Source organism: Takifugu rubripes, chromosome 22 (genome assembly GCF_901000725.2).
Source record: "Takifugu rubripes chromosome 22, fTakRub1.2, whole genome shotgun sequence".
NCBI lineage: Eukaryota > Metazoa > Chordata > Actinopteri > Tetraodontiformes > Tetraodontidae > Takifugu > Takifugu rubripes.
Window position 1 is genome coordinate 12,491,098 of NC_042306.1, and position 26,122 is coordinate 12,517,219.

Sequence of the window (26,122 nt, forward strand, 5' to 3'; positions counted from 1 at the left end):
GATTAAAAAAGGGGGACTGTGAACACTTTGACAGGAAGACATGTCCTCACCAACGTCGCGGAGGAGCAGCTGCCGTGGAGGTGGGTGTGGAACCCGCGCATCGTTATCAGACTGCAGCGTCCGTCGCCGGAGCTCCAGCTGTAGTTATTTCTCCTCCGGAGGCCAAAATGAAGAGTTTCCCGTCAGTCTCAGTCAGCCCATATTCACCATCACTCTCCGGTTTCTGTTGGCGATCGATCTGTGGCTGTCCAAGCGGCTCGGAGTGTGCGCCTGCGAGGACTCTCCGTGGGGCGGGATTCGGCCTCTGGTGCGCCTGGTGGAGTTCTCCGGCCATGTCGTCCCGTGGCTCATCGGCACCGTGTACACGCTGCTGCGCGGAGGGAGCGCAGAGGAGCAGGAGGTCATGCTGAATCTGGCACTGGGTGAGTTATGGACAAAAGTGTGACTTTCAACACCGCCGTGGTTCCAGAAAGCTGCACTGCTTTTAGATTCCAGTATTAACAGTCATCATCTTAAATCGGCAGCAGATGATTCATATCATCCGGTTTGCGGATTAAAACAGATAATTCCCAACACTTTTACGCATTTGGCGACGCACGTTCTCCAAATTTATTTTATTTATTTTTAACATAACGCATTTAGGGGATTGTGTGTGTGTGTGTGTACAATCACAACTTAAAGGCTTAAAATCCCAAACTGCAGTTTTCACACTGTCTTGAAGATCTAAACTTCTTTAATCGGTGCCTAAGTGTTGCGCAAACACGAATGTTTGCGTTCCGTAAAAGAAACTGATGCCAAACTCCTAGAAATAAAATGAATAATACGAAATTCTCAAACGACGCCCGTGGACGGGCTGGTATCCGTGTGCGCGCCCCACCGTGCCAAGGCGGCGGCGGTGGCGACGCAACAGCGATGGAAAGTTTTTTCCTCGCCACTGAGACGCGCACGCGTCGTGGCCGACGCTTTATTTGCACGTGCAGATTATGTGCGATGACAGACGGTTGCTCCGATCCACCGGATCGTTCCGGCCCGGAATAGCTGAGCTATTCCTGTCCAATAGGTTGTGGAAATGCTGAGGACGCATTGTAATATAAACGGATTCCTGGTTCCGATCGGAGGCAATAGGAGGTGTGAACACCCTCTGAAGGTTGCCAGATATTTTATTTTAAGGTTTTCAAATGAGTTCTTATCGATCGTGACCTTTGTTGGTGTTGTAAATTCTGAGTTCGAGCTGCTCCTGTGATAACCGGATCAACTGCAACCGCCTCTGTTTCCCTCTCACAGCTCTGCTGCTGGACCTGCTCTTGGTCAGAGTCGTGAAGACCGCGGTCAAACGCCGCAGACCTGCTCAGAACCGCTCCGACATCTTCTCCACCTTCTTCGTGGAGCGTTACTCCTTCCCCTCGGGCCACGCCACGCGGGCGGCGCTTTGCGCCCGGTTCCTCCTGGCCCGGCTGGTGGACACGGCCTCCATGAGGGTCCTGGTGGTGGGCTGGGCCTCTCTGGTGAGCCTCTCCCGGCTGCTGCTGGCCAGGCAGTATGTGACTGATGTGGGCTTTGGTCTGGTCATGGGTTACTGCCAGTACAGCCTCGTGGAAAGGTTATGGGTGACCCGGGACTGCCTGCAGGACCTGCTGCTGCTGCGACTGAGCGAGAGACTCAACAGGGCGTACAGTGGACTCTGGATGGCCGATTTTAAACACTGACTGTTGGAAGCGTGGGCGGGGAATATTTGTTGAGTGTGTGTGCCATTTTGAAATTCCCTGCTGCTCCAAGAGGCGACGCTCCCCTCACTTTTCCTTTATCTTTACTTGTTCTACGTTATTATTTGGGAATCCATTGAACTGGGCGGCTCAGACGGTCCCATGCAGCTTGTTTGGAAACTAATATTAATGCATGAGCACCAACTTACGAACCAAAACTGATTTTAACACGAGAATAAAGGAGTTCAAACAACAGTTCTATCCATTATCTGTGCATCACATTGGTGGCGGACGATGGAACGTTCAAGCAGGATGATGCTGCCACACAGTCATCTGGGAAAAGAAGCTTGGTGCAAAGTCCACTGTGGCTTTCTGATGACCTGCCTTTAATGTATTTGTGTGACACTGGGGAGGGGGGGGGGGGGGGGGGTCAGATCCCACTCACCCAAGTTTCCATCAGCTGCTGCTGCTGAGTCTCCTGACTGTCATTATAATACTTCCCATCTCCTGTTACAATGTCATTAAACTATGCTGCTGGCCACCGTGGACAGTCTAAGCTGATCCATGCAGTGAAGACCTGGATGTATTTTTTACCTTTAAAGCGATAAACCAAAAAGCAAGCGAGCCCTTTTAATTTGAGTGACTGGGGCGGTAGGGGCGTTACAGGGTGGCTTCTTTGTTTTGGTCCTAGGAAATAATCTTGTGATGAGTTGAGTCTTCTCAAACTCTCACCTGATATTAAAAGGATGAGCTTTTTCACCCTGAAAGCGCCAACAGATTGGATGGACGCACGGTGCAGGTGTTATCGGGCACCACTAGAGGGCGCCGCGCAACCAGCCACCAGTTTAAACGTGGAGGTTTTACTTGTTTTATTTGAAGGAGTCGGGAACACAATTATAGATTTATGAAGCAGCAACAAGAACGGAAGGACAACAAAGTCTATCAAATGATTTGTGTTGTGTAACTACAGACGTTGGGACTTTTTCCATGATGTGGAGTGTTTACATATATAATGATGCTTCGTCCTAATTGGGGAGGAAACCAGAGGTCATACAGAGACACAATAGGGAAAGTGTGGTCACTTTTATTTGTTATTATTAATGATGTGCAGAAACCAGAAAGCATGTAGTAATAAAAAGGTTTTATTGAGAGTTTAAATAAAAAGAAAATGTACTGAGTTTTTTTTATTTAAAAAAAAAAACTGATTCAAATCACTGAAATCAACACAGACTCCATCTGTTAATGGGTTTATAATACATCTTTTCTGCAAGCATAATGTATCTTATTTACAACAGCGATCAAGAAAAAAAACCTTTAATGATACATAAGAGGCAACTACAGTGAATCACAACGTGTATTTTATGTTCTCGTTCAGTTCAGTCTTATACGCCGAGCGTTTAGCTGCTTCTGTGGGCGGCGCTGCCCAGCGTGACGTCATAGGTGACCATGTGGAAGTTGTCCCAGGCGTACAGCTTCCTCTCGGCGTGGTTGTAGTCCACCATGCTGTTGTAATGGTACTTGTTCTTAAAGGGCACAGAAATGGCCCGCCCCAGCCTGGACGCCGTGTCGAACACGTAGTTGATGGTGGTGTTGGCTGCGGTGTAGCTGGCGACCGTGTACAGGCGTCCACATATCATGAACGCGTTGGCCACGGTGCTCTTCCGGATTTTGGTGTCCCAGGTCTTCTTCACCTCCAGGCTCTCGGGGTCCAGCTGCGAGATCACGATGGCGCCCCGCGCTTTGCTGGTGCTGTAAATGACCCACAGACCCTGTTCGTCCACCGCCAGGTCGATGTCGGTGTAGCCACCCCAGGAGTAGGGGTGCTGCCCGTGGAAACCGGCGTGGGGCAGGTCCAGACGGGCTGCCAGGCTCTCAGAGGCCAGGTCGTAACGTATCAGGGTGCGGCTGCGCTTGCGCTGGTAGTAGAGGGAGCCGCGGTAAACGGTGGCCCCCGTGCTCTCTAAGGGCTCGGGCAGGACCAGGACCTTCATGGGGAAGCCCTGGGCGAACTGATCCAAGTCTTTATATGCGAACAGCTGGAGGACTTCCTTCCCCACGGCGTCGACCCGCCACACGGTCTCGTTAGAGTACGGAGAGCTCCGGGGCTCTGGATCCTTCAGCCACACTCCGTACTTGCCTGTGATGCTGTCAGCCTTCTGGTGCATCACAGGATCCCCCACCGACACCAGTTCTCCGCAGCCTGGACCGAGACAAGAGATTCAAACTCGCGTCTTTACGCGTTGATCGGATGCCCCGGTTTGAATAAAAGCCCAACTTTACCGGTAAAGGTCTGATTTCCATCGGGAAGGAGATGGGAGGCTGGAACCTCCGTCACTTCAGCCTTCATTTCCTGGTAGGCGCCATTTCCAGAATTATATTCAGGGTCTAGGAAAATCCAAAATGACACAATTCTAAAACAAAGGTTACAGTGGAGGATAGCTTCACTGCAACGCTGCTCATTGGTCGCATCCACCCAAAGTTAAGTGCTGTATCAAGTTCCCAGGGAAGGCAGCAGGTCCTCTCCAGAACCTGGCCCTCTTTTCCTGCTCCTGGATCGCACGCTTATAAACCGACAGGCATGAGCGCCAAAGCCGTAAAGAAAGATTCTGCGTTGTAAATTCCAACCTGCTGCCTCAACCCTGGAGGGCTCACTGACACCCGGCCTGCTGACCTGCACGGACCCCTCCCCCTTCCTTTTTAAGCTTTTTTTTAGTTTTTAAATCCTCAAATCTAGAATGATATTTTCCTCCTAACATGTAGCTTCTCAGTGATGCACGTACCTCTGGCCGGCCTGTCTTGGAGCGGACTTCCCCCTGAGGTGTGCGTCTGAGGACAGGGCTTCCGCCTGAGGCTCTCCGCTTCCCTCACCTGCTCGTCCAGCCTCCTCTGCAGCTCCAGCACTTGCACGTTCAGACCCTCCTTCTCCTGCTCCAGCTGGTTCCTCTCCAGCGTGACCTGGGTGTACGCCTCCTGCAGGACCTCCTCGCCAGTGGCCTCCGCCGCGGCGCCGGAGCTCCCTTCCGCTCCCGCCAACAGCCGGCTGACCAGGGCTTCCAGCAGAGTGAGCCTGGAGAGGACTCCATCCAGCTCCGCTTTCACGCCGCCTCCGGAGCAGCTGGCCTCCACCGGGCCGCTCACGGTGAAGGTGTACTGGCATTGGCCGGCCTGGTCGCCGGGGCGACGGGGAGAGGGTCTCTGCTGCTCGCTCTGAGACAAACAGGACAGGCACAGGATCAACACCTGGATCCACATTCTGCAGGTGGAGTCAGGTTTGGAAGAAAGATGCAGCTGTTTGTGGGAGATAGCGAAGGTAGCGAAAGGTAGCGTCTCTGCTCGGCTCTCTGGGGCTGGCTGGCTGTCCCTGGTCAGCGGAGGTCACCGTCTGCATCCCAGCAATGTCGAGAGTAGGATATTTATACAGTTTAACTGCTGCGGGAGTGGGAGGGGATGAGGAGGGAGATAGCCGGGGGCTGTGCTGCGCGAGCAACAGCGCCACATGTTTTTGCAAAGCAGGCTGAAAGTGACAAATCGCTGTGGAAAATTACACAATTTGATGTTTGTTTCAGGGCTTTTTTTTTTTGGGGCGAATTCTTTCATTGGGTCGCAGCGGTGGGTGCGTGTCCACGGGTTGTTTTGACTGGGCCGCCTCCCTTTATGTGTCTACCTGCAGCGCTGTTTACTTCCTCCGTCACTATTAAAGCTAAATGATGGGTGTGGGGTGCAATTTGGATGCCAGCCTTGGACCAGTCGAGCTACAAGAACATTCTGGTTCCCCTCCGAGCAGCTGAGAGCCCACTGCAGGACAGGAAGTCTGACACAGGAGCCGACTGTCGGGATGGGGGGGGCGAATCTTTACCCATTTGATGACTGCAGTGTTTACTTTCTCTACATTTGCGTGCACGTGAGGGTGTGTGGGATTCATCTATGGATCCCCTGACGCAGTGACTCAGCATGAGTCCGACCAGGAACGGTGACTAACGGAGGAATGCACGCTTACACGGCAGCATAGCTGCCACCGTCGAAATACCCAGGTTTGCTCCATCCAGGGGGGGCCTGTTGTCTGCGGTTTGGTGGTGACAGGATGTAGAGTTGGGTTTTGTTTTCGGAACGCTTCATTTTTACAGGAAAATGAGCTGGAGGGTGCAAATCTTTCAAAAAGCCACCAGGCTTCGGGCAAAACCGACGGTTCTGGGCTGCAAATCAAATCACCGGCGGACGTTTTGTGATTCGTGCCGGTGTGCGTTCAAGAGCCCCATCCTGGAGGTGTTTTATTTTTATTTGACTGGGCTCTCCGCTGTCCATAAATCTGTTTCAGTCTGAAAAGTCGTCCCGCAGACTCACCTGCGAGCCAGCTGTCTCCACGTGACGTGCCAGGCCTCCTCACGTGGAGACAGCGAACGCACCGCCGCCAACAGCTGCAGACGCTGCCTCGGCGGGTAGGAAGGCTGCACGGGTCGACCTTTTACCACTTCCTCTAACGAGGACTACCGGCCCAGTCCGCCCAGTACGGCAACTTTAATGCACATCTGTGTTTACTCGCGCAGGATGGAGCTGCTGCCCAGTTAGCTTGAAGCTTTTACAGCTCGTGGAAACTATTCTACAATATATATATTTTTTACCACCAATGTGTGTTCTTATGTAACGTTACGACAACCCAGAGACGAGAACGACCTCTTCCAGTTTAATTTCCTTTTCCTGCCTTATCACGTGCACGGCGTGAAGGCACGCAGCCATCACGGCAGGAATTACAGATTTGTTTAAAGTCTATGTTCTAAAGTTTGGACAGCTAGTCGTAACTGATTTTACATTTATGTAATTTCTCTTTTAATCAACATGGAAATATTAATCACAGGCCAATTACAGTTAAATCACATTAGTCTTTAATAAGAAGGATTCCCCTCAAATGGGAAGATCAGTAATATAAAAACAAGGGGCGAAACCTTGATGTCGCTGTTATTCCAGCCGCTTTGGCAGTTATTCCAAAGTGAAGCCCATCGGAGGTGCGGAGTTCTCGGCTGTGGAGAATTTCCACCATTTAATATGCAACAGGGACTTTTTAGGGCTGCTTTTCTTTCAATGGGAATCGCATGAGGTTACGCAACAGGAACTAAGGAGGCCTGCTGGGGACATCAGACGAGCGGGGCAGCGCGTCTTCCGAGGGGGAAGCTTGTTGTTTTGGCCGCAGCTTTTACGGGCTGGTCGGTGATTTCAGGGCTTTTATGGAGACGTTTGGCTGGAACCAGCGGCCGCTGCTCTCACCAGACTCAATTAGACGGTGAAATCAGGGCTTCCCGGAGGCCGCTGCAGGGTGGGTGCAAACTTTCTTTGGCCCGGCAGACGCACATTTTACAGGTGTTGGATGTTGCGTAAGGCGCGTGTACGTGGTTGCCACATGACTTGTTGACGGGCAGTGGTGGAACATTACAACATAAGTGTTGAGTCATGGCCGGGATGGGTTGGATCAGCTATTAGTTCTAAAAGTCTGGCAGGTTTAGCCATCAACATGGAAACTCTACGCCAGAAAATGAAAGTTGCAGTGATTTTTAGGTTTAAAAGTACCTTTTTGGGGGCAATAAATATACTCTAGATGGAACTGTCTGTGTTCTGTGACTACAATAAACTCACCAGTGTGCTCCATGTGGTAAATCCAGTCAGATTAAAGGAATTCAGCATGTCAACATCAGCCAGTTAAATTCAAACACTGAAGGTTCTCCAACTGTGCGGGTCAGAGGGGATCAAACGTACCTGTGAGCGACAGAATGAAGACGTTTGTGTGATTTATAGCGCGGCGTCGACGGCGAAGCACGATAATGAGACGCTGCTCGGTAAATGGGCCTGAGTCAGGTGTTTCTGGGAACGGCATTAAAAGTGGCCCGCTGTCTGCTGCGAGGGTATAATCACCGAGATCGCACGCCAGCGCGCACGCCAGCGCGGCCTCGCGGCAGCACGGTGGGTGTTGTCTGCTCTCGGACAGGTGTTCGACCGGAGGGTCTCATTACTGATGCAGACATGGCACCACAGGCCCCGGGGGGAATCTGAAGCCACGGATGCGACGCGGTCCTGCTGTTGTTTGCTTCCCTTCCTCTGAGGCGTCGGCGCCTCCAGACAGCGAGCGGGCAGATCGACCGGCTAGACTTGTCCTCCGGCAGCTTGAACTCAGTTTCCCCAGAGTTTGATGCTAAGTCGCGTTACCGGAAAAACAGACCTGATGGTCGTAACAGAGCAGGCGAATGAATCAGACTCATCCGCAGGCATTTCCTCCACGCCGATAAATCCAAGACAATGTTGAAAGACAAGAAAGGGCGCGCTCATGCTAGCTGCACGCTAGCATATACAGCCTTCTTCTACAGATGAGTGAGACCTCAAATGAAAGCCATCACTCTCTTTTTTTTAGCTGAAATATCACAAATGACCTCTGACCTCCCTTAACTCTCGTCAGTCCAAGATGGCAGCTAACGTTTACTGATTAGCATCAGCTGATCGTCTCGAAGATCACCAGTCAACCGTTGGGATAAGAGTGAATTATGTCCTTGAGTACGGATGGGAATCACCCACGGAGAACAGACCGGTCTCCCTCTTTTGTGACATTACCTCATCTAAACACACAGTGTAAAACTGAAGGAATTCCTGCCTTTATAATCCCAGTAATATCTCTGAGTGTAAGTATGGGTTTACTCAGATTCCACCGCTTCTAATACGCACATTTAACAGAAAATTCCTCCTTTTCTACAACATTTCTGTGTACATGCGTGTGTGCGTGTGTGTTACGTCTGCCCCCTTTAAAGGTGCGTTACGTAATGGAGGCATTCTTATTGATGACAGTTTAACAGGGGGGCCCTGGCCCTGAAAGACAAACCAGCCAAATAAAATGCTAAAAAGAAGGAAACCTGAGCAAATGTGAGTCTGCTCAGGACCGGTGATGCCATAAAAACGGGCCCAACCGAAAGCACTAAACCTGTTTTCCTCTTGAAACAACAATAGGTGGTTTATTCCTCTGCCGTCCTCCTCACAGGTCTGGTCATCTCGTTTTAGTACCAACTGAGTGACAGTCAACTAAATTCTTTCCACACATGCGTTTAGATTTAAGACCAGATCCGTTTTTATAGTCCGAAGAAGGTTCCACTTTGTAGAAGGGAAAATAATGACGCAGCTTCTGACAGCACATCGTGTTCTGGCACCTCTGGACAGAACGGGCGAAGGTCACTCGGTTGGCAAGGGCGGCATCTTGACTGTCCAAACCCAGGGTTGCTATGAATCATGGGTAACTGAGTCCTCTGGGCCGATGGCTAAAGAGAGCAACATGGCAGCTCTCCCTGTCCTTGCCTTGACCCCAAAAGAAAAACCTGTTTTCCACTGGCATTCCAGCACGTGCACACACATGCACAGATGCACTCACGCACAAATTATCCTGACAAACACAACATTTGCATATATTGCAGATATGTGATCATTATAAAATGCTGCCTATTCAAGACTCTCTGAGTTTTTTACTGAACAGTTTAGTTTGAATATGAACCAGAAGAAAATTTTGTATAGTTATTACCACAAAAACATGTATTTTCTATGTGTTTTCCTCATATATCCTCTCACAGATGCACATTTACTGATGAAGGAATTGCTTTGTTGTAGTTTAGCAAGTATAAAACAATATATGGCAAAACAGGTACAGTATAAGTTTGGTGTATAGTGCATTTTTGTTTTATTGTTGATTAAATGTTTAGTAATTGTTTGCCTATATGGTGAAGTTTTGGGAATTTTAACAGAATTGCTGAAACTGTGAATGATTTTACTGGGCCTTTCTGCCGTTAAACGGTTCTAGAGCAAACAACCCTGTGACGTGAATACTTGCTGGCAGTCTTCATTAAAAACTGGAAGCTGAGATGTTTCCCCCTGAGATGTGCAGGCGAGGGGCGACTTTAGAATGTTTCCCCCTTTAAACCACTTTAACAACTGACCTAATAAAGACATTTCACATTCCACAAAAGCGCACCGTCCTTAAAACTGAAAACCAGGACCCAGGATACCTCAGGAAAGCAGATCCTTGGGAGGGCATGAAAGGTATGCACCCTAGCTCGCACCTTCCTCCATCAGAGGACTCCAGACAGGGTCGCCGGGGCTGCTGGCACCTCACTGCACTGGCAAATATCATCACAGTATCTTTAGTGAGGTCGAGTCTCGATTCAAGTAAAGGGGGAAAAACTGCGTGGATGTTTCGCTGCTGCCATCTAGCGGTTCCCCGGTCTCCCTGCAACATGCCCGGGGAGAACTGGAAAGGGCAGACGTTAAGATTTTAACTACGGGCAGAGGGAGTGATGTCAGCACAACACTGTTTTATCCCGAATGTCTGTTATTTGCGGAGAAATTTAGAGCTGCCTTCGTTTCCAGACGGGGAGGTTCGGCAGCCGGGCCTGCTGCGACAGACCTCACGCTTGTCCGCGCGGTCAAATCAAATCATCCGGATGTCAAAACCCGCGATGTTGTGTCGATAACGTGTCAGCACCGTGCCTGGAACCGGAGAAGACGCAAGCGGCGGCGGCGGCAGCTGCTTTCTGCCCCACTGCAGCCATCTCCTCCTCGGCTCTGCAGCCGTGCCGCATGAGTCACGACGGCAGCGATGGCACGAGATGTAAACAGGAGGCGGGCTCAGGTAAACCTAACATGCACCTCAGCAGCCAATGAGGCGCCGCGTTCCTTCGACCCCCCCGTCCTGCACCGCGACCAGCCATTGGTCGGCCGCCGCGTCCATACGGTGTCAGAGCGGTGCGCAGCTCCGCAATCACACCGCGGAACGAAGGAGAGGGCGAGAAATGATTAATCTGCCAATGGTAAATTTGGGTTCGGGATGAGGCCGCGCTGACATTCGCCCTTCCACGAAAGAGAGACGATGCACGCGGGCGAGCGCGCGTGAATCCGAGTGAGAGCGCGAGCGCAGGTGATGCTTGTGTAACCGTCCCGGGTCCCGCCGCTCGTCTTTGCCGCCTGATCCGCGCGGTCGTTTCAGCACCGGACAGCGACCGCGACCGTCGGGCTCTGACGCCACCGAGGGCTTCCTGACACGGGGGTAGGCTGTCGCCCGCACCGCAGTCCTGCACACTCGGGTTACCCTGCAGCGGGCTTTTTCCCCCCCCCTTTTGATTGTTTAATATTATTGTGCGAGTGGGCGCGTGTGTGCGCGCACGCAGCGGGCGAAGCCTGGTTTAACCGTGCTCGGCGCCGCGGTTGGAGCGTTTGGGGCGCAGAGGTTTGTTCTGTGTGATTCATTGAGTGTCCTTGAAGGTCCAGGCTTCGTGCGGCTGGTTGTGTTGGATGTGCGTTTGTGAGGTGGGGGGGGGGGGGGGGGGGGGGGGGGGGGGGAGATGGTGATTGTGGTGAGCAACTGCGCAATTGTCTGTCCCTGTCTGTTCACATCGCGCTTTCCTGCGTCTCTCTCCTTTTGCTCCCGCAGTCTCTCCGACCCTCGCTTGGCTCCGGGCGATGCGCGGCTAGATGACTTCACTCCACCAACAAGCACCGCGGTATCCTGGACTAATATAGCAGCGCCACAACCCTCCCACCCTCCCTCTTTCTCTCTCTCTCTCTCTCTCTCTCTCTCTCCGTCGCTCAATCTCTCTCTCCATTCGCTGATCCCAAGTCCCTCTGACTAAAGGCACCATGGGAAACCGTGGCATGGAAGATCTAATCCCGCTGGTCAACAAGCTGCAGGATGCCTTCAGTTCCATCGGCCAGGCCTGCAACCTGGACCTGCCGCAGATCGCGGTGGTCGGCGGCCAGAGCGCAGGGAAAAGCTCCGTGCTGGAGAACTTTGTGGGCAGGTAAAAGTGACCACCACAAATAGGATAATCCCCTCTCCCGTCGACCTTGGCGATGACATAAGAGGCCTACGGGGCCGACCTCTGTGCAGAGTTCAAACCACCTCGGCCGCTGTTGCTGCCCACGATGAGAAGTTTAGGCCCCGAACAGGAGCTATGTGGGTCAGAGCAGCACCGGTGGGACCCCAGCGCTGGCCCAGCACCACCAGCAGCCCCAGAAACACCCGCCACTTTTCAGCTCAGTCAGGGGCGTTTGGACCAGAAATAGGGCAGTGAGGGCCCCCACTCCTGTTTCAGACGCTAATAAAGCGAAATTAAGAGATGCCGCTAATGAATTTACAGGAATCTCTGTCTCGTTACGGCTGCTACACATTAAATACTGATTTAACAGGAGTAGTAAAGGTCAGTCTGTCATTGAGACCATTAACAGCCTGTGATGTTCATCGGGATCGCGTCACAGTCCCGAAGACGAGAGCAGGACATTCCCGTCCCTTCGTCTCTCATAATTCCCTCCGGCAGTACGACTGGGACGTGGAAACGCTGCGGAACACGAGCGCGAGCCATCGTCTTGTGCTCAGCCGGCCTGGAAGAGACAGACCTCCTTCTCTTGCAGCCTCCACGTACATGTGTGCTGCTCCAGATGGATGCATAGATTTTGTTCTGCTGCAGCCTCGTTGATGCCCACGTTGCTAAGTAACGGTCCATCTGTCCAGCACAGCCTCTGAGTGGACAAGGAGCCCGACTGTCTTTTTAAAAAAAAAAAGACATCCCACTTCAGGGAGTTCCACGGGTCAATGTATGTTGATGAGGTTCTTCTGAGCAGACTGTGTGTGTGTGTGTGTGTGTGTGTGTGTGTGGGGAAGTGGATGCTGTCCTGCTGTTGACCTGGACACATCATCCCACATCAGTCAGAGCAGCAGCGGCTTCAGGAGCCCGTTTCAAAATGGCTCCTGTCAGCTGACGGCCTCGAGTGACATTTAAACCTCAGGAGTCGTCCACGCCGCTGGAATCTGTTCAAGTCTTCCCTGAAGTTGCCCTGAAACGTCGCCCTGTTTGTAAAGCGTGCACGGCACGTGCGCGCGCACGGTTTAACAGATGTGCTTTGTCTGTTTTGAAGGGATTTTCTGCCCCGCGGGTCTGGCATCGTCACCCGCAGGCCTCTGGTTCTTCAGCTTATCAACTCTGCTGCAGGTGGATGCTGACATTTGCACGCCCACACATCACCATCATCATCATCATCATCATCATCATCATCATCATCATCATCATCATCATCATCATCATCATCATCACCATCACCATCACCATCATCACCATCATCATCATCACCCCCTCCAAATTTGAAATGCTTTGTTAGCCGTCGCTAATCCCGCCTTTCCGTTTTTTCTGCACAGAATGGGCCGAATTCCTCCACTGCAAAGGGAAGAAATTCACGGACTTCGACGAGGTGCGCCAAGAGATCGAGGCGGAGACGGACCGCGCCACCGGCGCCAACAAGGGCATATCTCCCGTCCCCATCAACCTCCGGGTGTTCTCCCCCCACGGTCAGTTCTCGCCAGTCGACAACGGCCGCGGTGTTTTCCCTTAAAGTAACCCACCTCCTCCGTGTTACTCAAATTTAAAAGAAGCCCAGTTTTTTCCACCATCTGTGGTTCTTTTCCGGTTGAAGGCGGCTGGAACCGGAACTGTGAATTGTTTGGCAGAACGTGTACTAGTTTATTTGGATTTTAAAGACACCATCTGAAGGATTACAGCCCACTGATGGCTAGGTACTGAGAGAATTATGAGAGCTAACGCTACTGGGGTTTTTTGGGGGGGATTCTAGTATTTTAAAACATAAAAACGTTTTTTTTACATTTGACTTGTAAAATGAACAGTTATTTAAACCTGAAAGGGTGTTTATGATAACGCTAATCACTCCATGGTCATTTATAATAGATTTTTTTTTTGGCTAACGTGGAGTCAAGAGGTTCTAATTTTAGAGTTTTCTCTCCCTTGAGAGTACCAAAGGGGGCCCAAGTCTGCAGAAAAACAAGCGATCAGAGTAAAATCTGCCAATGGACGCCTCAGCCAGGGCGTCGGTCCGGTCGTCCCCTCTGACATCGAGCTCCGTCCACTGTTGCAGTGCTCAACTTGACTCTCATTGACCTGCCGGGTATCACCAAGGTGCCGGTGGGGGACCAGCCCGCAGACATCGAGCAGCAGATCAGAGACATGATCATGCAGTTCATCACCAGGGAGAGCTGTCTGATCCTGGCCGTCACTCCCGCCAACACTGACCTGGCCAATTCGGACGCTCTCAAACTGGCCAAGGACGTGGACCCGCAGGGTAAGAAAAGACCAGCTGGTGTCCACATCTACACCAAGCTAACGTTTCTAGCAGTCCTGCATGTGACCAAATGTGACCATTAATGCTAAAACACTGGTCAATACCTGGGTAATTTGCAGTTTTGGCCATTTCTGAGGGAAATATCAGATCTAAATACTGGGGGCGGACTGAGCAGACCTGAACAAGTCATCCTAGCCTAGCCGCGAGGATGCTGCTCAGCTTCTGACCTTGTCCTGCGACATTTTTGGCAACATGATATCCCAGCAGGGATTAATCATCGGAGATAAAGACCCCCTGCAGAACTTCCAGAGAAGGGACCATAACATGCTTCAAACACCTCCAGTATCACACCCTCTTTATACTGGTCCACAGCCTTCTGTTTCAATTGACTGTATTTAAAATAATGTGATAATTTCCCCTCTTTTCTAGGTATGAGGACTATCGGAGTGATTACCAAACTGGACCTGATGGATGAGGGCACAGACGCCCGAGATGTTCTGGAGAACAAGCTGCTGCCCCTGCGAAGAGGTGGGATGGCTCTATTTCCTCGGTTCACTCTTCCATTTCTCTTCCTCGCCGCTGATTTTGGTGAAATTTTGCTCAGGTTACATCGGGGTGGTGAATCGCAGCCAGAAGGACATCGATGGTAAGAAGGACATCAAAGCTGCTCTGGAGGCCGAGAGGAAGTTCTTCCTGTCCCACCCGTCGTACCGCCACCTGGCCGAGAAAATGGGCACGCCGCGGCTCCAGAAAGTGCTCAATGAGGTGACCTTGGACAATTCTGGTTCAGGAGGGGGCCTGGGCTGGTGGGAGGGGGGGAGGTGCCAGCGCCCTTGCTTATTTCAATCTTTAACTGGCGTTTTCCTCCCATAGCAACTGACCAACCACATCCGGGACACCCTGCCCGGGTTCCGCAGCAAGCTGCAGTCCCAGCTGTTGGCTCTGGACAAGGAGGCAGAGGAATACCGGGGATACCGACCCGATGACCCGTCCCGCAAAACCAAGCAGCTGCTGCAGTCAGTCTGCGCATTTTCTCATGGTTTTCGTCCACAGCAGAGATCCCCCCACCCCCCACCCCCCTCACCCCCCCAGCTCAGATGCCACCGCTGACCTCTTCTCTCTTTGTTTAAGGATGGTGCAGCAGTTCTCTGTAGACTTTGAGAAGCGGATCGAGGGCTCCGGAGACCAGGTGGACACGGTGGAGTTGTCCGGGGGAGCCAAGATCAACCGCATCTTTCACGAGCGTTTCCCCTTTGAACTGGTCAAGGTGATCTACTGGATCTACAGTCGTCTTTTCGCCCCTTTCAGATTGGTGTCATGTTCTTTACTCTAATTATGCTGTATTCTGCTCATCACCAGGACCATGAAATCAGTCCTTTGAAGACAAATATATATAAATATGTCCCCTTTTTCACGTAGATCTCTTATATTTGATGCAACACAGAGAATACTAATGACAATATCTGTAAACTATTCCCATAATCACAGTTATTTTCTGTCTTTTATCCTCGCTATAAATGGAATTCCCCCTTTGTTATCAGCCAGTTCTTGTTTTCTCAGCTCCTCTGATGCGCTCTAGAGTAGCTTCATGCACCATCTCCTCTATTATCTGCGTGCGCTCACACTCGCTGGCTGTGGGAAAACGGCTCTTTAAGTTCTTGGCCGTTCTCCTCCTGCGGCGTCGCCTTTGGCAGTTTCTCAACGGCGTCTCCTCTCCGTTGTGCTCAGATGGAGTGTGACGAGAAGGAGATGCGCCGCGAGATCAGCTACGCCATCAAGAACATCCACGGAATCAGGTAGAAAGATGCCGACACTGACGCACACGACAGAAGGAGATCATGAGGGAACCGCTTCTTAAAAATTCTTCAGCTTGACCTTTTGACCTTCCGATCCTCTGCTCACCTTCGGGAGGACACCGCTCCAGCTCTCCTCCTCTTAGTTTTCCATCCGGCATCCATTAAAGCCCTTTTGGTGCCGTTTGTTTATGCCCCAGAATCCTTTTTAAAGACGGGCGAATCATCAAAAGGAGACAAAAATACAGATTTGATTTAGGTCTGCAATAAAATAGTGACGTGATGTTGAGATTTATGGAGCAGGGAGGAGCATGAGGCCTCTGCGCGTTGCTATATTGACCTGGCTGCGGTCAGGCCACCATAACATAAAACATAATTCATCTCCCAAAGAAAAGGAATTCTTTTAAAACCCAACTTGCTGTTTACCTGTTTCCTGCCTGCTGCCAGGACCGGACTCTTCACCCCAGACATGGCCTTCGAAGCCATTGTGAAGAAGCAGGTCATAAAGCTGAAGGAGCCCTGCGTCAAGAGCGTGGACATGGTCATCCAGGAGCTCATCAACACTGTGCGCCAGTGCTCCAACAAGGTTAGCCAAACGCTGTTTACGCTGAGCTTTCCGAAGAAACCGGAGCTTCGGTGGGAGATAAGGGAAAAGAAAGGCCTGGGTTTGTTCTTCTCACAAAGATCTGCGATGCGTTTTCAGCTGGAATGCTTCCCCAGGCTGCGTGAGGAGACCGAGAGGATCGTGACCTCGCACATCAGGGACAGGGAGAATCGAGCCAAGGACCAGGTACGCTTTGGGAAGCGTGGAAAGCGTTTCCCAAATAACAAATGATGGGAATACGATAGGAAAAAGAAGCTAAGGCGGGAGGGATTGAAATTAAAGCAACACAAAGCTTCAAAATAAAGCAGCAGCTGTATATATTATTTACACAGCTAACATAAACAGACAAACACAAATTGAACATATAGCAATGAATTAAACCACAAATGTTAGAGAAAAACAACAGAAATGATAGCTCGTCCTCTTAGCGCCATGCTAACAGAGCCCCAGCCAAGAAGAACTAATGACTCTGTCCTAAACGAACCCTGATTACTCTGTCTCAGCTGGTGAATAACCACAATTGCTTCCCTTTAAACGTTCCGTCTTGCAGGTTCTGCTGCTGATAGACATCCAGCTTTCTTACATCAACACCAACCACGAAGACTTCATTGGCTTCGCCAAGTAAACACTCTATTAACTTGTCTCTGCTCTGATGAATTATTCATGATTAAGGACGCCAGGCTTTGCAGAAAGTAAATGTTTGGACAACCCATAACCCTGTCATGCTCTTCTCCACTGCCACCCCCACCCCCAACCCCCCCTTCTTATTGCACAATAGCGCACAGCAGAGAAGCAGTCAGACCAATAAGAGCCAGAGTTCAGCAGGAAATCAGGTGAGCATTTGTCACTTCCTGTTCCGTCTTACATTCACAGCATAAACATGAAGCCGGGGGGGGGGGGGGGGGGGGGATGGCGACCCCCACCCAGAAACATGACGGCCGCCGTAGATATATATGTTTTTAAAAAGAGAGCCGACCACTGAAATGAACGCATCGCACTTTGACTTCAGCCAATCTGTTGCACATGTTTTTTGGTCACGCCCACTGTAGTGTTGTGTTGTTATTGCGTTCATATTAGCGTGCATGCTAATTCAGGCACTGGTACAATGCTTTTGTTTGCTCATTTGCTCTGGGTTTCATGAGTATAATTCGGTCAAGAAAACCCCCAAAAAACACACTTTGGGTTCTGTTTTTTGATGCCACCATCATCTTTGTTGAGACGTTTCCTTTTGTTTGAACCCCTCCCTGTGTCATCAAGGTGCCACTTTGCATTTCATCCCCATCCCTTAGCGAGATTCTCAGCCGCACTCGTGTGCGTGTGTGTTGGTGAGTATGGCTCATTGCGGGTTTTGATTTGCAAATGTCACGTGTGCCTGCAGTAACACCTCCGCCCATCGCGGGGCGCTCTTCTGCTTCAGAACCTGTCGCTGTCTCGTTTGACAGCTCAATCAGGGCGAGGGCGTCTTTTTAAGAGTTGCTCCGGGAGAAGTTGCCCTTTTGTTTCTAAATGCCCCGCGTTCCTTCCTGTTGCAGGCCTCTTCTCCTCCCGCCTCAGGCCTGATTGTAAGACTTTCCTACCTGATTCTCTACTCTCTAACACCCCCTCCACCCACCGAGGTCCACAGACTACAAGGGGTTGCCAGTTTAGCTGCTGTTTCCTGTTTGAAACTCTAAGATGAATCAAGTATTTTCAAAATCCTGCCAGAAAACAGCAGGAGAAAGGTTTCACAATGATTCGGGGTAACCTCCTTAGTGAGTCTTAGGCGGTGCAAGGTTGACAGTAATCTAACCCATTAATCACTTGGCACTGCACCCACGGGCACTTGTGGGCTCAATACAACTAACTCCAGCACACACACATGCCTTTCCCTAATGCGATTGAAGCACGTAACACAGTTGTCACTTAACAAGCTAACACGGGCCTCTTCCTCTTGGCATGACAACGCACCCACACGCCGCCACGCGCCGGTCGTCCGAGTCAGGTCACCGCGTCGCCTGACTTCACCGCGCTTTCACTTACAAGCTTCTCGCCTTCGGAGCTTCATTTTACTCTCGCGCCTTTGCCTCGCGTGTGCGCGCAGCTTCTAACCATCTGACCCTCGCTCAGGTCATTCGCAAAGGCTGGCTGACCATCAACAACATCAGCATCATGAAGGGAGGAGCCAAGGAGTACTGGTTCGTGCTGACTGCTGAGAGCCTGTCCTGGTTCAAGGATGACGAGGTGGGTTGAATTCTCTGTAGTTCTGCGTGTGTTTTAGTGGAGAACGGCTTAAACCTCCACCCAAACCCGACTGTTGTGCTCGCTGGATGGGCCCATCAAACAGAAGAAGCGTCCCTCTTTTGAAATGACACATCAGACCTCTTTTTCTTTCATCCAACCTTTTATTGACTTTAGTTCATATCACAACACACCAGAAATACACAGACCCGCAGAGCAAAGCGACACTACCCCCCCCCCCCCCCCCCGGCGCAGCATTTGGCCGGTCCTGCTGGCGTTCTCGATGGGCTGATGTCTATCTGCCTGTCTGTGCCTGCTGTACAGGTTGGAGGATATTCTGCACAGCAAGTGGAGATAGGCAGACACACTGCAACTCCTCCAGCCAGCCGCTGCCGCGCCGGCGTCGCTTCGGCATCTCTGCAGCCCCACAGAGTCGAAGTTGAAGCGATAACGGCGTTTTTTTAAAGAAAAAAAAACCCAACTTTATTATTCACAGGCGTTAGCGCCGCGTCAGAAAGAGCTACATACTGTGGTTGCGTCCTTGCGTTTTCCTTTGTCTCCAAGTTTCTCTCATCCCCCCCTCTTTCTTCTCTCCCCACCTCTTTCCACTGGGAGTATAGGCATTTGTCTCTGCAAATTTGGAACAGCCCCAATCTTGACCAAATGTTCACTCTCAGACACCCAAAATACACGCCACACTCAGACGCCACCCGGGCCTGCAGGCATTGGCTCGCCATTTGATACTCTACTGTGGTAATATCGGAAATTATAGACTTTGAGGTTTCGCCTTGTATATTTCTGTTTTACACTCTGTGAACTATCTTCCACACGTGTGTGTGTGTGTGTGTGTGTGTGTGTGTGTGTGTGTGTGTGTGTGTGTGTGTGTGTGCGCACAGACGCACGTTCACACACCCTCCTCCCTCTCTTGGTGCGGTTGGCAGTTACTTTGGAACTCCTCGCATTCCTGGCAGGAAAATCACAAGTTTTTAATCCAAACATCAACCTCCGATGTTTTGGCAGAGAAAAACCCCTCTATTAAAAATCAACACCCCACGCCCATGTCAGCGCCTTGGCCTTCCCCTCAGCAGCCAGCTGCCCTTTTGGGACAGAGTCGGGGTTTGATCCCTCACATGCAGGGAAATGGTGAAGGAAAAAAAAAAAAAGGGTGCAAAGTTTTTAGCTGAAAATGTGACACAAAGAGGAAAAGTGAAGCCCTTCTGCACGGGAGAGATGTTTGTGCAGTCGTCCCGGTGCCCTCTGCTTCCAGCCTTCCATTATGGCCACCCACTGAAATAACTTCACTGGTGGTGTCTGGCTGGATTTTCGAACTCGGCTTGATTGATTGGTCTGTGTTAGATGCTTTGCAGCCACACTCGCTCCACCCCCCTCCAGAGGTCCACATCTTCATCAGAGTACCAGGCTAGCAGCCTCATTCATGCCATAAATTACACCACTTCACCTTTGTCTACTGGCCCCGGGCGGCTTTCCTCACTCTGGCTGAAAAATTTAGATTCTCTGGAGATTTTTTTTTTTCTTTTCTGGTGTGTGTGGGCGGGTGAAGCAAGTTGTCAAATCAACAGTTAGCGTTAATTGAAAACCGGTGACGTGTGTTTATTCCGACGAAGAGAGGGAAAGGAGCGGTGGGTGTTAGAGCGTCCTCGAGACAAACGCAGGCGAAATGAGAACTCGTACCGATTAAAAAAAAAAAAAAAAAAAAAAGAGCAAACAGTGAGGAGGAAGGAACAGCTGCACATTTTCAGAGACCTGAAATGCCAGGACGGCGACAGAGAAAGAGCGGTACAGAAAGAGACGGACAGATGAGGGTCCGTGCCCAGTCTAACCAATGTGCAGACTACTGTACACCAGTATGACAATGAACAGGTAGTCTGAACACTGGGTGGACGGAGCAGGGTTGAAGAGCCAGGCCTTGTGTGCTGCTTTCTGCCATTCCAGATGCTCCTCGCTCTGCCCTCCCTTCGCCCCCTCTCCATTTTGGTCGCCAGGATCCCTTCTACTGAAAAATCGCCCCAAAAAACGGCTCTTCATCCTTCTGCGCTGCTCTCTGCGCGCCTCGTCTCTCGCCGTGTTTATTTGTTGTGGTCGGCGGCTGGGCCCCCGGGTCCCCGCGAGGTCCATCTCGGTCGGCGCCGGCCACGAAGAGTATCCAGCCTTGACGTGGCATATTCGCTCAGATGACCGGGACGGACTGGCTGCGCGTCCAGGGAGGGGAATATTACGAAAAAAGAGGGAAAGAGAGAGACAGAGGGAGTGAGGGAAGGAGAGGAAGAGGGAGGGGACACGCGTGACCATATTTGGGCTGTGGTGACCCCTTGGGAATTACAACACAGCAGAGTTTGCAGAGTTTTCACAGTCGCCCTAAACTCACCAATCCTTACCTGTGGCCATTCGCCACCACTCACGGGGGCCTTCAGACGAGGGCTTCCTCCTGCAAATCTTTCGCAAATCCACTTTTGCGTGGCTTCTCCTTCCTCCTCTTCTGCCCGCCGTCTCTTTAACGTCTCCCTCCTTCCCCGCTTCGCTGTGTGCTGCTAAGCACTACCAGATGTTGAGTTTTAACGCCAGGCTGTCATTTAATCTCTCTCTCTCTCCCTCCTTTCCAAAAAAAAAAAAAAATCAGGCAGGAAGTGGGCCCCTCTGGAATGGAAAGAAAAAATATTGAGAAAATATAGAGGGGGAGGGATAAAAGAGAAAAGACGGATAGTTGGGAGAGATGCAGGCCAGGATGGAGTGTGAAATGACAGGCGGCGTTATCAGGGCCGCTTTGAGGGCGCCGCCGCTGCTTCTGCCTCCGAGGATGAGCGTTGTTTTTGGAGCGGCGGCGGACGGATCCTCCATCTTTACCACAGCCGGAGGGTTTACTCAGCCTTTAGCTACAGCGGCTCCCCCTAACAAAACGCACCATGAACAACGACTGTGCCTTGACCCACACTGTAATGTCTTCCACATGTGTCCCCCCCCCCCCCCCTCTGCACCATCCCCCCCCCACCCGCCTCCCACTCTCACGTCTCCCCCATTCTTCCTCCCTCCTGTCAGTGTCACCCTTTTTCTCTTTTGCTCGCCACATACTCTCCTTTAGAAAAAAAAAAAAAGGTTGCAAAACTCCATTTCACCTTTCGCTCGCGCGCCCGCGCCGTGCGCGACTGTCCGGCGTCCTTGTAAAGGAGAAAATTACAAACAGGGCGAAAGGAGTGAGTCACAGCGGCGCTCCTAATTCAGACATTCTGTTTCCCTCGCTCACAGGAGAAGGAGAAGAAGTACATGCTCCCCCTGGACAACCTGAAGGTCCGCGATGTGGAAAAGAGCTTCATGTCCAGCAAGCACATATTCTGCATTTTTAACACAGAATCCAGGTTGGTCGGAAGTTTTTAAAAAAGAATCGGACAAAATATATGTTGGCGCAGGGAGGAAAAGATGGGACGTAGAAACTCACACTCTTTTTTTTGTAAATACCCTTTGTGTACTGGGCAAAAACCACCGAACGTGTCGTTGATGGAGGACCGGGACAAACTGAAGTTTACATTTTATTTGAATCAGTGTTAAATGTTTTTTTTTTTTCTTCAAATCATCCCCTTTAGTCATTGGTGAAGAATGTCCTGTAAAAAACTTTTATGGTAATTCAGTTTCTTCATCCACTTGAAAGATGGCTTGACTCAACACACACACACACACACACACACACATACACACACACACACACGGACAAAGTTAAACAACAAAATTTCCCACATGGAAGGAAGCACATAACCTAATCCTGTCAATACTTCCAGATGTCATCGTTTTGAGTGTGTGTGTGTGTGTGTGTGTGTGTGTGTGTGTGTGTGTGTGTGTGCGTGTGTGTGTGTGTGTGTGTGTGTGTGTGCGTGTGTGTGTGTGTGTGTGTGTGTGTGTGTGTGTGTGTGCATTTTAAAACATTCCTGCCTGGTAACATCAAGCCCCAAACGTGTATTTGATTAAAACCTCACCTCCACCGCACTGATTTGTTTGCGTGGAGGTCGGTGGGTTTCTACGAATGTCTGTTGTCCTCTGTGATCTTCAGGAACGTGTACAAGGATAATCGCACCCTGGAGCTGGCCTGTGACTCTCAGGATGATGTAGACAGCTGGAAGTCATCTCTCCTTCGTGCCGGGGTCTATCCCGAGAAGACCGTCACAGTTAGTAAACTCATTTGTTCTGTGTACATTCGGTGTGTCACTGGAAATTACACCATCTGGGTCCACATCTTTAGACAAAACAGTTTTAAAATCAGAACCTGTATGTTGTCGGGCAGCGTGAAGTTCTTTTTGGTAACTGTTATGCACCCGCGTCTGCAGGTTGAGAGCGAGAGCACCACCACTGCGGATAACTTCTCCATGGACCCTCAACTGGAGCGCAAAGTGGAGACAATCCGCAACCTGGTGGACTCCTACATGGCTATTGTCAACAAGTGCATCCGGGACTTAATGCCCAAGACCATCATGCATCTCATGATCAACAATGTAAACAACCATGACGCCGATGTTCATTATTGCAGCTGTTCAAACACGTTCATTAGCCCGCATTTCCTCTTTTGGCCACCAGGTGAAGGAGTTCATCAACGCGGAGCTCTTGGCCCAGCTGTACTCTGCAGGTGACCAGAATTCCTTGATGGACGAGTCCCAGGAGCAGGCCCAGAGGAGGGACGAGGTGCTGAGGACCCATCAGGCCCTAAAGGAGGCGCTGGCTATCATCGGTGACATCTCCACCACCACCGTCACCGTTCCCGTACCTCCGCCTGTGGACACCTCGTGGGTAGGAGGCAGCGGTCGCAGGTAAATGTGCTGCAATCACTTCAATCCTTCATATCATCTGTAAATCCTCTCACAGTCAGCACTGACATCACTGCCTCTTCCCAGGTCTCCCCCACCCAGCCCCACGGCCCCGAGGAGGATGTCCTCAGGCCAGCGCCCAGCTCCCCGAGGGGCCCCGCCGCCACCAAACCGCCCAGGACCCCTGGGGCCCTTCAACAACACTGCTGACAGCCCTCAGGCTCCCAGCCGTCCCAACAGGGCCCCTCCTAGCATCCCTAGGTAAAAACATCCCACTTAAATGTCACAATCATCTGCATAAAATGGCGAGTTAACGTATCCTTTTGTCGTTCTCCTCTCTCTCTCACGCTTTTATTTACTCTCCATCCCAAGCCGGCGACCCCCGCCATCTCCCACACGACAGGTCCCACCATAAGGATCTATCAAGGAGCTCCTCATATCCTCACCCTCTCCAGCCCTCCTCTCTTAGCCATGGCTGTCCTGTCCTGGTCTTTCCTCATTGCAGCCCCATCACCTCCTCCTCCCCCACTGACCCTCCCTTTCCTGCCAGGTGACGATGCTCCTATATCCATGTACAGTATTGTCTTGTGGTGTATGTGTACGTGCGCTCGTTGCTCGCCCGTGGTCCAGGTTTGCTTTAGCAGATCCACTACCCGGCATCTGTCCCTGGAACCCGCACCGCAATAACCCCTCGGTCACCCACATCTGCTGCTCCTACCTGAAAATACACTCAGTCGTATTGACCTACTCATTCCAAAATGCAGCATGGCACATGAGCTGCTTTTATCGCATGGGAGTGTGTGAATGTACAGTGCGTGTGCGTATATGTATGTGTATGGGGGTGGGACTAATTGCCTATATGTAGGCCGAGTTTAATTTAGTATTGTACTATTAATTTATTGTAAAATACCCCATTAAGTGTTAATGATCAGCTTGGTGTTCTCTTATAGGAACAGAAGTTGAACTCTAGTGTGTGCGCGTGCGTGTGTGTGTGTGTTGGGCTGTGGTTCCTCGTGTGTGTGAGAGAGACCACGCGTGCATGTGCTGTCCGTCTGCACGTTTGTTGCTGTTTTCGGTTGTGTTTGTTTTCACGGTCCGAGCTGTCACAGAATCACAGAACCACCATCGGTTAATGTTGGACTGTTGTGAGTTGTTCCTGTGTTGTGGTAGCAGCCGTACTGTACACACATAGCAAGGCCGAGGAGCGTCTTCTGGAAGCCGCCTCAATACCGCATTTAACCTGGTCATAGGTGTCCACCTGTGCTGTATAAATGGTCCAGTCGTGACCCTTGCAGCCTCAAGCTCTGAGCCAGCCGCTGACTGCTGACAGGGAACCTTGCGGCTCGGCTGAAAACGGACGCAGCGGTTCCCTCGTTTACGAAGGAGAACATGCATTTACATGTTTCCATTTAGCCTTTTTCTCAGGTTTGAAACATGCAACTCCATGCACATCCCAAACGGGCCCTCTGCCTCTCTTCTTCTGCTCCTCTCACCTCCTCCTCCTCTCCTCAGTCAGCCTGGAGGCGTCAGTCAGCATCTGTGTCAGAGCTTAAGGTGCTGTCATCAATGTTCAAGTGCTTCTGTCAGTTTGTTATTGTGTATATGGGCCTAACCTGTGTTCTGATGTATATAGGTAATGACTAAGGAGATACTGTACCTGTGGACTATAGAAATCATCAAGGATCCTAGCTCTTTAACTGTTCTTTGTGTCTCTATTCACTAAATGCTCTCTTCTCTAATTTAGACTGCCTTATTGGCATGAATTCTATATTGCCAAAGCTAAATGTTGAAAGAGAATCAGAAAGTTGAAAGAAAAAAAAAGAAGCGGCTGAAGACCGAGAACAAAATGGTTCCCGTGATGTTCCTGTTGTAGTGAGATGGCATTATTTAGCAGAGAGCATCATGTTAAGCTGGGAAATTGCATCAGTTTGTTATTTTCTGTGTCTGTATTGCTCCTGAATAAATTTCCTCCTTTAATTGTCTGGCCTCTTTTTAAAATTATTATTATTGTCGATCATTGACGCAGCCTGGTTTGCAGATTTCTCAATGGAGCGGCAAAACATTTTTTCTTTCTGCATATTCTGAAACTGCTGTTCTACTGTAACTTACACATATTGTGGGGAAGTCTATTTAAAATGACAACATGCAAAAACAAATGACATAATCATTTAAACAATGTCTATTACCAGGCATTAAATGGAATGTGGTGAATTTTCTCCTCTCTAGACAAAATTAAGCATTTACCGTACATGTGACATTTCTTTTTAATTTGCCAAATGTTGCTGGAAATATATTCACACAAACAATTCCCCCGATCAACCACATGGTGGAAGGAGAAGCGGGGTTTGAACTTTGTCACAGGCAGCCATGTGGCATTTAGGTGACTCATGGGGTCACGTGGTGTGCCACGACGTGCCACCTGTGTTCGTCATTGTACATTTTAATCTTATTTTTTTCGGATTCATTAAGCCTTGACCTGAGTGAAATGTCGTCTGTCATTAGGCAAAGGAATTACTGAAGGTTGTACACGGTCAATGTCTCCCTCTAGTGACTAATATAAAGTACTTCTAAAATGATGAATAATATAAAAGCAGGCGAATGCCCGGGTGTAATTTGCGCCAGCTGTATTGGCTTGATCGAGTTTATTTTCCCACTTTGTATTATAATATGGACGACAGACAGACAGACAGACAGACAGATAGCTAGATCTCTCTCAGTCCATGATCATTAAAATCATACGATCAGTTCACAACTTTTTGCTATTTTCCTGACTGAAAGACAAATAATCATACTGCAATATTCAACGACTAACTCCGACCACCCGGGCCAACCCGTTATACCAAAAACGAGCGCTCCTCGCCC

General features: G+C 50.4%; 3 protein-coding genes across 3 annotated transcripts; 2 read left to right on the plus strand and 1 right to left on the minus strand.

Annotated features, from left to right (window-relative positions):
- The first annotated feature begins 3 nt into the window (after positions 1-3).
- On the plus strand, positions 4-1,957 carry LOC101067735 (phospholipid phosphatase 6-like). The gene is made up of 2 exons (XM_003975842.3): positions 4-422; positions 1,285-1,957. The coding sequence occupies exons 1-2, from the start codon at positions 41-43 to the stop codon at positions 1,704-1,706; spliced, it is 804 nt and encodes a 267-aa protein (XP_003975891.1). The 5' UTR covers positions 4-40; the 3' UTR covers positions 1,707-1,957.
- Positions 1,958-2,771: 814 nt separating this feature from the next.
- LOC101067508 (myocilin-like) lies at positions 2,772-5,088 on the minus strand. The gene is made up of 3 exons (XM_003975841.3): positions 4,484-5,088; positions 3,984-4,088; positions 2,772-3,903 (listed from the first exon to the last, which is right to left on the minus strand). The coding sequence occupies exons 1-3, from the start codon at positions 4,953-4,955 to the stop codon at positions 3,101-3,103; spliced, it is 1,380 nt and encodes a 459-aa protein (XP_003975890.2). The 5' UTR covers positions 4,956-5,088; the 3' UTR covers positions 2,772-3,100.
- Positions 5,089-10,448: 5,360 nt separating this feature from the next.
- Positions 10,449-25,239, plus strand: LOC101067287 (dynamin-3-like). Its single transcript, XM_003975840.3, has 21 exons — positions 10,449-10,764; positions 11,149-11,515; positions 12,630-12,703; positions 12,907-13,056; positions 13,638-13,841; positions 14,271-14,369; positions 14,446-14,606; positions 14,715-14,857; positions 14,973-15,108; positions 15,570-15,637; positions 16,082-16,220; positions 16,338-16,424; positions 16,789-16,859; positions 17,017-17,071; positions 18,345-18,458; positions 21,717-21,826; positions 22,513-22,627; positions 22,787-22,951; positions 23,034-23,263; positions 23,348-23,521; positions 23,633-25,239. The coding sequence occupies exons 2-21, from the start codon at positions 11,355-11,357 to the stop codon at positions 23,673-23,675; spliced, it is 2,499 nt and encodes an 832-aa protein (XP_003975889.1). The 5' UTR covers positions 10,449-10,764; positions 11,149-11,354; the 3' UTR covers positions 23,676-25,239.
- The last annotated feature ends 883 nt before the right edge of the window (positions 25,240-26,122 follow it).